A 14,183-nucleotide genomic window follows, 5' to 3' on the forward strand; every position below is an offset into this window, starting at 1 on the left:
TAACCACTATTCTGTACTGTACTCCCATTCACTAAATTCTAAGAGTTACCAACTGTCTGCTTGTTTCATTAGAGAAAAGTGGAAAATAAGGAATGTTTCTGTGATGCAAATTTGTCTTCATTAAAGGGGAATGGTAAAGTCTTCATTTGAGACTGTTATACAGAACCAGCAGCTGGCAGTTACTTCTGATGAAATAACCTAGAGTAAAGGTAAAAGGTTGAGACCTCTTCAGGTGGTCCAATTATACTACCAAGTATAGTAATGGGATCTCATCTACTTTAAATGTTTAATTTGTTATTACCAATTAATATCAAAAAATATGAGTCACTAGAATTACATCATGAAGAGGATTAAATAACACAATACCAAAAAAATCGCTGCAGCGACTTATCGAATTTCCTTTCTGATCGGCTTTCAAACATTTGCAACAAGAGCGAAGCGCACGGCACGGCGTGGGTTAAGTAGAAACCGACGTTGGGGAAGTAGTTCCGGCCCGCCCGCCCTCTCCTCCCCTTCCTTGTCCTTTGCAAGACGCGTCACCCTGGGTGTGGAAGAGAATATCCTTGCGCAGGGTTGCTAAGGGTGAAACTTTTCATTTACTTTGCTCACTTTGGGCCAGGGAGAGGGTGGCTTCAGGTTCCCTGCGGAGGGAGGAAAGGAAGGAAGAAGGGGGCTCCCCAATCAATATCCTCTCACCCCAGTTCTGATTTGGCCTGTAGAAGGGGGAGAAGTTATCGAAATAGCATCCGTACAGTTTAAAAATATATATCGAATATATACCACATCAGCGCTTTGTGAAAAAAAAAACTCCCAAGAAATACCTGGAAAGAAAAAGAAGCCACCAAACCACCTTTCCTGGTGCTGAAAAAAAAAAAAGGAAAAAGGAAAAAAAGTAAGTGAACGCTTATGGCTAGAACAGGGAGAGGGTGGGCATAATCGAAGAGTGTTCTCCATAGTAATACTATTTACATTTCTGTTTAGAGAAGAATGTGTTTTTGACCGAGGTTGCCTTCTCGACCCCCTTTCCTATTCAGGCTTCCTTCTCCACGCTGCTCCTTTAAAGGGCGATTTAATCGGAGCGTCTTTCAGAAGCCGCCGCTCTTCCAAATCGGGTTCTGAGAAGTCATTTCGGGGGTTCCTTCTACGCCCGCCTCCCCCTCTCCGGTTCCCTGGGAGAGAGCGGCTCTGCCTTTACATGAAAATCTTCCCTTCTAGTAATATTGTTTCCCTTACACCCAGCAACATTGCTGATATTATTAGTTTGGAGGAGGAGGAGGAAGGCTGAAAGCCATTTGGCTTGAACGATTGAAAAGACTCCAGTTCACCATTTTGTCTTCGTTCATTTTATTGGAGTCGTGATCGGACTATCAAAAGATATCCCTATAAAACAGACTCGGTTTAAAGAGAAAATACTGCGGAAGAGCCTGTATCCTTCGCTTTTTCTTTTAAGGATATGTAAATATAGTGAATACCAAATAATGGAGGGGGTGGGGCGAAGGGGGTACAATGGAAAATCGGTGGGGTCGAGGAAGAGAGTTTATTTCGTTCCATTTAGCTTAATTCGGATCAATAGCTAGCGCGGCTTTGTCTAAAAAATGGTTCCATTCCTTTTATACTCGAACTTTCTCTCCTCGCCGCCTCCTTATGGTTTCATATGTCACAAACACAGATCTAGGGGAAAAAATAAGATGCGGGTTCTCCACCCCCACCCCCACCCCCGCCCGAAGTCTTAAGAGAGGTAAACTTGTTCTCCGTGATTTAAGAATTGGGTGCAGAGGGAGCCGGAGAGGCTCACTGAAATGAAATAGCTGTAGTCGTCCCTGCAACAGTACTTTCCCGATGTCAAAAGTGCACCTTCCGGCTTCCATCGACTCCCAACTCGTGAGGTAAATTGGACTCGGGACTTCCCTTTGGGCCACAAAGAGATCCCGGGGCCTAAGCAGCGTCTTGGACGCCGCGCTGCCCTGGGATTAATTGTTTTCCCCCGAAAAAGAGAGGCGGGGGCGTCCCTTTAAGCCCCGAAGGAAGTTGAGGGTAGTCGGTTAAGCAGGCTGGCTTTTAAAGAAAGCCCGGCCATGCTTCCGAGAGGAGCTGGGCTGTCCCGGGTTTCTTCCAGGCGGTAAAGGTCAAGGCCCAATAACCTTCACTCGGTCACATCTTCCGTTAGGCTCCCTTTTTTTTTTTTTTTTTTGCCTCCGGTGGGCTTTGAAGGCGTGCTTGTGTGGGTCCCCTTAACAAACACGAGGGGGATTAAGGCATAAGTGTATCTCGACGCTTCTGTGGGAGAAACGGAAGCCTCTGCGAGAGGGCCGGCAAAAAAAAGCTCTGTTGCTCTGTGGCAAAAACCCCCAGTGGCTTCTCCTCCCCCAAGCAAGGCACTGGGAAGGCTACATCTCGAGACCTTCTGCCCTGCCTCTGCGTTTAAAAGCCTAGAGGGGTTTGTTAGGGAAAGGATTCATCCTGGGGCTTACTTCTAGGTAAACAGGATTGCACTGGGTGTTGGGCAGACCTCTTCCTTACAGGCCTCCAGTAAATGGGGGATGAAAGATTAGGGTCGGAGGAGTAGGAGCTGCTGTGGTTTGCCAAGTGCCTGAGATTTCCTCAGTCGTCGTCCTCCTGCCCCATAAGCTTTCCCGCACATGGGAAAAAGAGGGCGAGAAGAAATCGGTTATTTTAGATGAAATGCGAAATGGCAAAAGGGGGGGGGGAGTTGAGCAATAGAGCGCAAAGGGCGCATGCGCCATGGAAAATTTTACACGGCTTCGCTGAGCAGGCGCTCGTCTGGGCCAGCTTTGGCGCAAAGCAAATTGAGAAGGGTAGTTAAAAGGCAAAGTAGGTCACTTGCTCGGGCGTTCCGTTTTGTGATAGAAGTTGAGATCATGAGGTAGTACAGCTTTGGGGACACCCGAATTGGGAGGAGGCCACGAAAATGTTTGCAGAGGTAGGGTCATTAGGGAGGCTTCTTAAGCGAATCTTGGCAACCGCGCTTAGGTAGGGGGAGGGGCGGGCGAGCCACCAGAGACCGATCGGGAGAGTAGATCCCTCCGGAGAAAACAGTATCAACTTTGCACGCGTGCGGTGGCTTGGGAACGATTTGTCTATATAACGCCTACGGGGGCAAGGGATTTTGGCAGAAGAGGCGCTAGGTTGTGCAGTCATGGTTGGAGAACATTTCTGCATTTCGCCCCTCCATTCTTCATAGTCTTTAAAGCAGATATTCAATTTCTGGAAATAGCGGATTGGTGTGATGGGTCGGTTGAACCAAGGTCCCTGTTCTGTTTGGGAGTCGTCTGCAAGCATATATAAGATTAATCAGGAATTCAGATTATTTTAATTGATCGTCATAGATTTTATTTATTCAAAGTACTTCTGATCATCAGCCTAACAACTATTAATAATTGCTGTATATTAAAAAAAGTTATCTAATATTCTACATTGTTTAAGTATTTACTCAATATGACTGGGCAACTGTATACTCCTCACAAATGAAATAAGTATAGCTTAACAGTGTTTATATGCAAAATCATTGGGTAATGTCATGGAGATTGTTACTTAATTTGTTGTCTCATGGATATAATTGCCACATGCAGAATAAATTGCAACTTACCTTTTATACTTTCAAGATAATTGGCTATTCTGAAATAACTTGGGTCTTATTAATGATCCAAGAAAACCAAAGATTTCATTCTGTAGTTGTCTCACATGTTACCAAATTAACAATCTTAAGGATTAAAGGATTCTAATGAATGTAAAGCTTACTCTGCTAATAAGAAAGCAATGCCATTATTTGTCACATAGTCTTCTTCAAAAATTGATATACCAAATTTCTTTGGTATTCAGTAAATTTTTGTTTTGATTCTATAACTTGAATATTCTAAAATGTATAATGTTTTGCGGGGTTTCCTTAAAAAAACATATTTCTTGGTACTTTTAGCCTGATGAGAAGCCAACATTCTATTCAAGAAAGGTCAAAGCAAAATAAAACCTTTTGTGTCTGTGAATGGAAATATAATGCCAAGTGACTTGTGCTGATCTGATTTGCTGCCTTTCTGTTACTTGCTCTAATACTGTTAATATATCATTATGTAGTTTATTATTTCTTATTTCTTGGTTTTCAAGACTACCAGATTGTAAAAAGACTCTGGGAAGCTTACAGTTTTTAAAAGAATACATAATTTTTTTAAAAAGGCACATGACATATATGTCTAAATTAGAACAAAAATGGATTTTTTTAGATCCAGATATTGCTGTTCTCATTACATTTACTCGGCAGTAAGCCCTTTTGAATCTGGAGGGACTTAACCCTAATTACTCAGAAGTGAGCTGCAAGGTGATTTGCTTCCTGTCCTTGAGAAACTGGCAAACAAGAACAGTATTTTCCGAATAACATTTTTCTTTTTGTACATTTCTTTAGGATGATTGGCAGCATAAATCTTTAATCATAAATTATAGTATGCATGTTCTAAATCATAGCCTTGTGGCCTAAAAATGAAAGATTTTTTACAGTCATAAGTTACTTCCTTAAATGTTCTAGTTTCTTAAAACAATAACTTCACAGCACGCAGACACAACCATTTTGCACACTTGAGCTGGTATGTTAGTTGGTCTTGCCTCCCAAGTTAAGCAGGCATATTCAAATAGCTTTGATATAGCTTATCATAGCCTAGTTGCTCCTGAAATACCAACTCTGAGGTCTTGGGCTGGGCTGTCAGAAATCATTTCATGGTTATCCCCATTCAGATGGAATTGTTTAGAACAAGCTTCTGTATTAGTTGCAGTAACTGAATACACTTGAAGTATAGAATTTTTAGAATCCTGTAGATATGTTCCCATTTACATTTTGATGCAAAGCTCTGCCTTATATTTTAATTGTAAGACATTTGCTGGGTTGAAACAAAGACCTGTCTTCTCTAATATCTTAATTTCCCACAATGACTTAACTAGATACCTATGGAAAGTCCACAAACAGGACATGAGGGCGGCCCTCTTCTCATTGGTTCACAGCAGCTGATAATCAGAGGTATGCTTCATGTTAACCTGGAGATAGCAAATAACCTTCTCAATTTAATAGCCATTTATAATTTTATTCTCCATAAATTATTTAATCCCTTTAGCAGTGTTAGGTGTTAAAACTTTTGATTACTGGAAGATGAGGATATATTGCCAATCTTTCTAACTCTGTCCAACAAACAATAATAGATCTGATTGCACAACATTCCCTAGGATGTGAAATAATATTACATGAGTTAGCTTATCACAGGTATAGTTCCCATGCATATCTTCTCCATAAATATTAGAAGGTCAGGGTGGAAGGGATGGCACTAGAGCATGCATCCCTATCTATTTTTCACAAATTGAACTGACATTTGAAAGGTGCTGTTTCATACTACTATTTTGTGGGAAATTCTATAGTTTGGTTACTGTAAGAGATGATGTCTTATTAAATACATCGTCTTATGTGCTTTTTCCACACCATTTAATATGCTTTCAAGTATTGGTACGCAAATGCAGTTGCAACTAAAATTGGCAGATAGCTAGCACAGGTGTCCAAAAATGAGGTTATGGCTGAAACAAGATGGTAGTTTTTCTTCCTGTTCCTCATTCTAATGCTGTTCTAGTCCCAGGTTTCCAGAGGACTCTTAGCTTCTGAACACCAAATAGTGTATCAGAAGAAGCTACTTGCCATAAACCCCCACATTTTGTAGTGCATCATTAAATCTAACTCTAGTATTCATTTTTTGAATATTTTGTGCATATATTATAGTGGACTCAAAGGAGTCTATTGACTAAGGTGCCAATTAAAAACTATCTGTTGCATTGCAAGTAAATAGGTGATACATACAACCTTCAATTTAAATAAGCTTCTGTACCTTTTCTAGGCACTTAGAGTATTATTGGGTAGAGTGAAACAATGTGGACTGAAGTACTATTGAAGGATACAGCAAATTATTTTGCAGTCTAACTCCCAAAAAGGAAGAGAAGTTTGGATTAAGGAGAGTTTTAAAATGGTCTGCATGCTACACAGAAACCATTAAAAGCACCATTAGATACCTGCATTTTTAAAAATGACCGCTTGATTGAACATTCCTGGGGCCAATAGGTATTTGTTAATTCCCCAACAATATTGTTTTCTGTTCATATGAAATGATGTTAAGACTGTTTCAATTTTTTTTATTGTTTGGTATTAGAATATCAAAGATGGATGACAATTTGCAACATTTAATTCTCAGTTTATCTCTTTCAAAATGTACTGAACTGCAGTTCTCTAGTAGCTTAAAACGAAACTTAAATGTACTATGACTGTTTGCTAGTATCTGAAATCCAGAAGGCAGGTCTATCATTACCAGTAATTTCACTACATCAACATACCATGAATTGGGTGGTTGTAGTAAATGTGCTTATTTATATCATTTGTATGTGTACAGAACAGACTGCTCCAATGTTAAATACCATGTGTGTCTGAAGACACCATATACCTAGACAGACAGACAGACAGATCAGCCCAGAGTCATTGAGTGTCAAGTGGCATACAAGTTTTATATGTTGTTGTTGCTAATGTTGTTGTTGTTGTTGTTGTTATTATATAAAACTTAAAAAGGATCCTTCTATGATATTTTGAAGAAAATAGTATGAGAAATTGGGTAAAAACGTAACAAAATGAAATTAAGCAAGACAAATGCAAATTCAGTAAATTAAATAAATGCAGACAAAATAGAGTAGCACAAATACAGGCTAAGACACATATTTCTTTGAAGCAATAGTTGTGAAAAGTATCTTGACATTGTACTTGAACACAGATTGAGTGATTAAGTGACTAGAGCTACAGTTTTCAGATCATGGGAAGTAGAATTCCAATTCTTTTCTGTGCAAATCAGCTCTTACCTGGAAAACTTGTATTCACTTCTCGGAGCTGCAAATTTTAAGAAGTACAAAGACAAACTGGAATTTGTTCAGATGAGATGAAACAATACAATTAGTGTTGTGGAAAATGTCATTAAAATTTTGAAGGATGCTTAGCTGGTATAAGAGAGCAATGGGAAAACAACATTCCACATACAAAAGAGGACAAAAATTATTCTGTGGATCATGGATTTGAGCTAGATCACTTAAAAGGCTCTCTTCAGTACAGTAATTTTATATTATTTTATATTAAGTGTAAACATATCCACTTGCATGTACATAAAGTGCAAGCATCCTAAAACATTACTGTGCATGCTATGCCTTGTTAAATGTTTATTAGAGGATATGGCAATATTCTATGTTATAATTAACACATTTTATTCTTTTACAGATACCCTGGCTTTCGAAATTTCAGATAAATAATACTTGGCACATGAGAAAGTGTGACTTGAATCTTTTTACCAGGTTAATTTTGGAGATAGCCCAATAGAAGAAAGAAATTGTAGTGCCAGTGTATACACTCAAGACACTTGTACTTTCTGGTTTCTAAATCACTCCATGTCCCATATAAAAAAATCTGTAAAATTTATTTGAAACAAGCTGTACATTTGATTGAAAAATAAACAGTGGAATTATTTAATATCTTTGAAGTGATACAAGCCCATATAAGGACTTGATTTTGTCCACCATAACAATCACTCTGGAATTTCATACCATTTAATACATGGCAATTGCTTTAGCTAATTTTTGAACTGTTTTAAAACACAACTATTGTTGTGCCACAATATTAAATATACTATACTTACTCTTTCTCTTCATTTTCTCTTTTTCCAGGATTGTTTGGAGCCAAAATCCGTCTATGGTTGTATCCTTTGTCTATTTTTAATATACTCCCCTAATTTGCTTGCTGTAAAGGGAGTATGCATCTAGAGATCAAAGTTGCTCTGAACTTCATCATCTCATATCTGTACAACAAGCTTCCACGGAGACGAGCTGACCTGTTTGGTGAAGAGCTAGAGAGGCTGCTAAAAAAGAAATATGAAGGCCATTGGTATCCAGAGAAGCCTCTGAAAGGTTCTGGCTACCGTTGTGTTCACATTGGAGAAACTGTGGACCCCGTAGTGGAAATGGCAGCCAAGAGGAGTGGACTGGCTGTAGAGGATGTGCGAGCCAATGTCCCTGAAGAACTGAGTGTTTGGATTGATCCATTTGAGGTCTCTTACCAAATTGGTGAGAAAGGGTCAATCAAGGTCCTCTACCTGGATGACAGTGAGGGCTGCAGTGCAGCTGAGTTGGACAAGGAGATCAAGAGCAGTTTCAATCCTGATGCACAAGTGTTTGTACCTATTGGAAGCCAGGACAATTCCTTATCTAATTCTCCATCTCCGTCTTTTGGTCAGTCACCTAGCCCTACATTCATCCCACGATCTGCTCAGCCAATTACTTTTACCACTGCCACATTCGCTGCCACAAAGTTTGGCTCAACTAAGATGAAGAAAGGTGGAGGAGCTGGAGCAAGCACCAATGGTACGGGAGTTCCACAGCAGCAGCAACAACGTTTGGTCCGTTCACCCACCAATAACCTGCTGAAGCACAAAGGCCTCTCCCTGTCTATGCATTCTCTGAACTTCATCGGGGGCAGCCCAGCCCCTCAGTCTCAACTCTCCCCCAACGCCAAGGAGTTTGTTTACAATGGTGGATCACCAGGAGCCAGCAGCCTCTTCTTTGATGGGGTAGCCACTGAAAACCAGGCTGGTGGCATCCCTCCTACATCACAGTTCAGTGCCAGTGGTGGCAGCAGCTTTGACATGGCTCAGGTTTTTGGTGGAAGCACCAACAGCCTTTTTCTGGAGAAGACACCCTTTGTGGAAGGACTAAGCTACAATCTGAATGCCATGCAGTATCCCAGCCAGTCGTTCCAGCCAGTGGTTTTGGCCAACTGACCACCATATGAGTATTCTGGGGAAAATTACTTCCAAAAAAAAAAAAAAACCCTGAGAGAAAATAATTAAGAAATATTTGAAATCTTATAAATATAACTTCTTGGAAAGAGATGAACCCTAACTTCTTGTGTCATGCCAGGGAGCGCTGCTGAAGCACTGATTCTTTTTAAAACTTGTATCCTGTGCTCTTTCCTACCCATTGTTGTATGTTTAATGAAAGAGGCTATCCTTCTTAGCCCAGCAGTGGTTGGAACCAGAGTCACTTTATTTAATCTCCCATGCTGCTCATTGGAACTGGTCCTCAAATATGCTTGCTGTAAGGATGGCCTTGTTCGGGTGCTGTCATGTTCTTCATACACGGATGTCTTGAATTTTCTCAGTTTTTCAGGTGGCCTAGGGTAGGGATGGGAAATGATTAAATACCTCTGGTTGTGTAATATCTCAAGCACTTCCTAGGGGAGAGTTGTGATTTGTTTTCCTGTATATGAGCGGCATAGATGGTGGGATAAATTAGTTACATTTCTTAGAACTCTCAGATTTTGTATTCCTATAGCAGAACAGGAAACAAAGTCTGTCTTTGTGCTAACTGGTGATGACAGGGTCTTGCAGTGAAAATACTATTTCCCTGGAAATTCCTCTAGTTTCAGAAGAGTGCTAGAGGATAATGTAACATCTGGGACAGTATTTTGCCTCATGCTTCCTACAAGTCTCTTTTCTTCTCCCCCAGTCCTCTTAAAAGCCTGGACTGTGGTGGATTCTTGGGGAAGCTCAGTCCCAGTTGCTAATAATATGACATATAAATAGAATTCTATATGAAAACTCTTCTGACCTGTGAAACAGAATGATCCACGTATATTGCACTCATTCAAGAGTAAGGGTGAATGTTGGCTTTCTGGTGTTTTGTGCCTGAGCAGCATCTGTTGATGTTCCTCTGGATTAATCAGCTTGAGGTTTTTGCCAGGTTCTGAGCTCTTCTGATTGATAGCTGACCATTTGGTTACTAGTTCTCATGGAAAAGATGGTTCTCCTGCTTTCAAATATTATATAGCACTACTTTTGAGAGGGATGAAGGAGTTATTGTGTAGGCTACTCTCTGAGTGGATGGTAAGAGGGTTTGCACTTTGAATTTCACGTCTCCTAGGTCTTTTGACCAAAAATGTTACGATTTTTCATTTGAAAGGAATCAGGTATTGTATAGAAGAGCATCTCACATACCTGTTCCAACTTGAAGTTGTTCCATCTCAAGGCTCTGCATGGGGGATGAAGTGGGCTTGCCACAGAATATCCAAGTGATTTGAATGTGAAGAAAGTGTTCACTGATACAAATGTAGAGTCTCTCCTTCCTTATTATTGCTGGTGTGCTAGGAATCCCAGTTGTATTCTGTGTTTCTCCCTTTTTTCAGCAGGAGAGGATAGCCAGGAAGAAATAGACAATAGTGGCCTTCTAATGTTGATAGTTTTTGAAAACCAATTGACAAAATTTGCCTTAGATAGGAAATCTTCCCCATCTATGCCTTATGGAATGATTATGAGGTCCCACAGTTTACCTAGCTTATGGTAATAAGTGAGCAATCTTTTAAGGAGTTAACTGAGTGAGCAGTGAAGATAGGAAGAGGGAAAACTGATTGTGTATTCTGTTCAGGCAGACTTCACATTCTCCACTCTCTGCTCTCTTCTACAGCTCAGTTTGGGTTGTATTCAATCTTTGCAATTTCTCTGGCAAACTCTTGTCAAATAGATAAGCTAAAAGATGTTCTTCTAGAGCTTGACCTTTTAAGTCTCCCCTCCCTACTCCCTCAACCTAAATTAAGGATTCCTTGCTAGACTGTATATGAGCCTTAACTTCCAGATGCATCTATCCTCCAGAGAAGGGTAACTATTTTTAATGTTTTAGATATCATGGGTGTAGTTATGGGAAATGTTCCCTGCATAGGCACATTGTGGGATTGATGTGTAAGATATCTTAATATGCCCCTAAATTGAATCTTTCTTTGCTCCCTCCCCTTTCATAGGATGAGGAAAGAGGACACTAAAAGTATATCCAGCACTCTGCCTGTTTTCTGACGCACTCAGTGAATGAAGAGGGAAAGTGCACAGTAATATGAAAGGGTGAAAGTGCATGGGGCTGAAACTTAAAAACCTGAACAAGACAATTACAAACTGTTCAGCTTTACCGCATGCTTTCCCCAGAAAGTACCACTGCCACCCACTTACCCCTGTGGAGCGTATTGTAGACTGCCTAGCTATTACACTGGACTTGAACCACATCTTCCTCCCTGGGGGAGACTATCCATCTAGCATAATCTCCTTTGTTAATTTATTCCTGTAGCAGAGAAAGATGCCATGAACCCCACCTTTAGGGATTATATACCCTTCTAAGGTTTAGGATAATAGGAGGGAGAAAGCCTCACTAGCACCTGCAATTTGCAATGTTTGACACTGCTTTATTCTACTTGTTGCTTTTTGAAAAGAAGTCTACATGCACAAGGAGGAAAGGGGGAGGGACCAACCTCTATTTCCTAAAGGAACACGTAATGAACACATACTGTGCTTCAGAAGCATTTCCAGTGCTGACAACAATGAAACTCACGGCCTCTTTTTTGGTGGTCTTGTCTCAAGAGTTAGATGTTTGGCTTCAATTTTATTTTTAAGACCTGCACTAATTTACCTGGTTTCTTAGGAAGAAAAAAGAATTTTTTTTAACTTTTATTTTTATGGGTTTGTGTTAATTTTTTTGTTGTCTGTTTATATTGAATAATTTGCTACATTTGTAAAATGTAAGAGGTATATATAATATATGTATATTTCTAACGTAAAAAATGAAACTTTTCTTTTCAAAATTTTTTCTTAGAGGAGAGAAAAATATTTTTTCAGGAAAATTTTAAAAAAGCAGCAGTGAAAGCTCCTTTCTCCCCTCAATTCCCTCCTTCCTGACCCTTTTTGAAGAGTGAATCAACAACACGTGATCTAAAGTAGATGGATGAACACAAAGAGGACAGAATTATGTATGTTTTTTAATGCAGAGGTCCATGCTGTTCTTGTTCGTCTCTTTGGTTTTCTTGTTTTTGTTTTGTTTTTTACAGGCAGAGGGCCATTGAGTAGGGATTCAGAGGGGGTGGGGTTCTTTTTTCTTTTTTTCTCTAGCAAAGGAGGAATACAATCAGCGTTTTGTATTCAGAATGTTGTGCAATATTTTGGAACAGGACATTGGCATGTCTAAAGATTTAGTTAAAAACAACAAAGGTTGATCAAATCTGTACAGTTTCTATTGTTCCAGATTTTTTTAAGTTTGTATTAAAAGCATGATACATAATAGCTTCTTGTCCCTGTTGTTTGTACAAGCACATAAAGAATGTTTAAGGATGAAGAACAAGACTTTCTTTTGGGATTTGAAAGTAGACATGGTTCCAATTCTGTGATATACAGAATTGTGGGAAGTTTTCAGAAGAAAAACTTCGCTCTTTCTCTGAGATGCTCCCCATGGTAAGTAAATAAGGGTCTAGTTTTCCATATCCCCAAGTTGGGCTTGTTCCTGTTAATTAGGCTAAAATCATGAATAGATCTGATGTGAATCTAGATTATGACAATTCAAAGTTTTGCAACAGCTTAGTTTAAAAAAGTTCAAACAATGTACAAAACCTAGAAGATGCTTGTCTCAAATACACCTTTTTAAACAGAGCAACTCTGTTTATATGCAACTACATTCCACCAAGTTCAGAATAGGAATTCACATTTTGTGTGTTTTCATGTGAGACCATGATCTTCTGTAGAGAGTTGATTACATTCTTTTTTCCCCCAAATAATTAAGAATTATACATGAAAAGAATAAAAGCCAATGCAGGCTACAAACAATACAAACAGAAAAGAAGAAAAAAGTGTGAAAAGAAAGAAGTAACTTCCCCCTTCATCCCAGCAAGTAAAGACAATCCTAATAGCTTATCACTCTTTCTAAATACAACATAATCTCTCTCTACCCCGTATTTCAATTATTAAAAAAAAATCCAAATGCTTTGTCAGTCGTTATCAGCAAAAGTCCAGTAATGGCACCCAGATGTAACTACATTTTATTTATCGTATTTATATTCAACTTACATTTAAATCCCCCTTCAAAAAAAATCATCCCTTGCAACTTCTTCTGTAATTGTTCTGTAATTTCATTACAACATGCTCTGTCAATCTTGTCAAGAAATTCATCAATTTTGTCAGGAAGCTTGGCAGATAAATATTCCCAAGTTTGTATTATAGATTTCTGGTCCATTTTCTTCTAGGTCCCTAATATCCAACCTTCAAAGTCCCCTTATGAAGAAAAAAAAATACCATTTTTCCCATGGGAAAATTTATTCTAGTTAATTCAGAGCTCTTTGTGGGCATTTAAAATTACAATCTCAACTCATCTGAGCCCTTAATCTGTTGTTAAACTTTCTAAATCCATATTCTGAGCACTCTTGCTGTTTAATCCAAAAAGTAATATTTTTTCAAAAGGTTATAAAAATTGTATTTAAAAGTTATTTCTCTAAGGAGAAGGCAGTTCACCTAGCAAATACAAAATAGCTTGCTGTTCCAAAGGGTCTTAATCCTTTTAAAGCAGCAAAAAAAAAAAAAAAACCGAAGTGATTAAAAAGTGAGGCTCAGTCAAACTTAATGTCCTTTAAAAAGCCTGTGTTAAGGACTGTGAGTAAAGATGGTTCCTCCCTTGACTCCCAGCTGCAGGACTCATAGGCAAACCGCAAAACGATTCTTGCGGTTTACTCACAAGTGGCTGTGCAGAGTCACATGGGCTATCTCAAAGATCTCAATCTGGCGGCCAGGATCCTGTATCCCATGCTGGTCTTCATCGTAATGCCATCCTGCTGCAAAAAGGGACATTTAGCTCACTATGGCGCTCAACTTCTTTTTTCTTTCCCTTTTTCTATTTTTCTTTTTTTCACACTTCTTTTGTATTTTTCTGTTTGTATTTTTTGTAGCCTTGTATTGGCTTTTATTCTTTTCATTTATAGTTCTTAATAAAATTATTTGGATTATGTTCTTGAGAGCTTCTGTTCTTTGGACTAGATTTCTTCTATTTTTAGATTTTTCCACATAAATTTGTGATATTTTTACTTGCCATTTTAAAACTATCCTGCTATGAGAATAGATTAAAAACATATCAAGAATTCTGTGTCTATGCCAGGATATGTAACGTTTTTCCCCCCATGGAGGACCACTAGGAGATGAACAGTGGGCATGTACAGAGCCCAAAACGGGGCGGGAGGCGGGTATCTTCCCTGATTTTGACAAGTATTTTTTTCTCTTGACAATCTTCTGCCATGCAGTATGCTACTGAATAGGATAGGTCTTACT

The 14,183-nt window shown here is 39.1% G+C and overlaps 1 protein-coding gene across 7 annotated transcripts; it reads left to right on the forward strand.

Annotated features, from left to right (window-relative positions):
- Positions 1–595: 595 nt before the first annotated feature.
- Positions 596–13,391, forward strand: TOB2 (transducer of ERBB2, 2). 7 transcript variants are annotated; one of them, XM_088141000.1, is made up of 5 exons: positions 596–892; positions 1,035–1,886; positions 4,945–5,020; positions 7,292–7,365; positions 7,735–13,391. In XM_088141000.1, the coding sequence occupies exon 5, from the start codon at positions 7,821–7,823 to the stop codon at positions 8,841–8,843; it is 1,023 nt and encodes a 340-aa protein (XP_087997126.1). In that variant the 5' UTR covers positions 596–892; positions 1,035–1,886; positions 4,945–5,020; positions 7,292–7,365; positions 7,735–7,820; the 3' UTR covers positions 8,844–13,391. The 7 variants fall into 7 exon arrangements, with proteins under 7 accessions (XP_087997126.1, XP_087997122.1, XP_087997125.1 ...); XM_088140996.1 differs by lacking the exon at positions 7,292–7,365; XM_088140999.1 differs by lacking the exon at positions 1,035–1,886.
- Positions 13,392–14,183: the final 792 nt, after the last annotated feature.

This window comes from Python bivittatus, unplaced genomic scaffold (genome assembly GCF_059951505.1).
Source record: "Python bivittatus isolate LINGU-HERP-01145 unplaced genomic scaffold, Pbiv_v1 ctg000330_np1212, whole genome shotgun sequence".
Classification (NCBI taxonomy): domain Eukaryota; kingdom Metazoa; phylum Chordata; class Lepidosauria; order Squamata; family Pythonidae; genus Python; species Python bivittatus.

Bases quoted from the DNA above. Each gene is read 5' to 3' on its own strand.
- TOB2 (XM_088141000.1), top strand. From the start codon at position 7,821: ATGCATCTAGAGATCAAAGTTGCTCTGAACTTCATCATCTCATATCTG.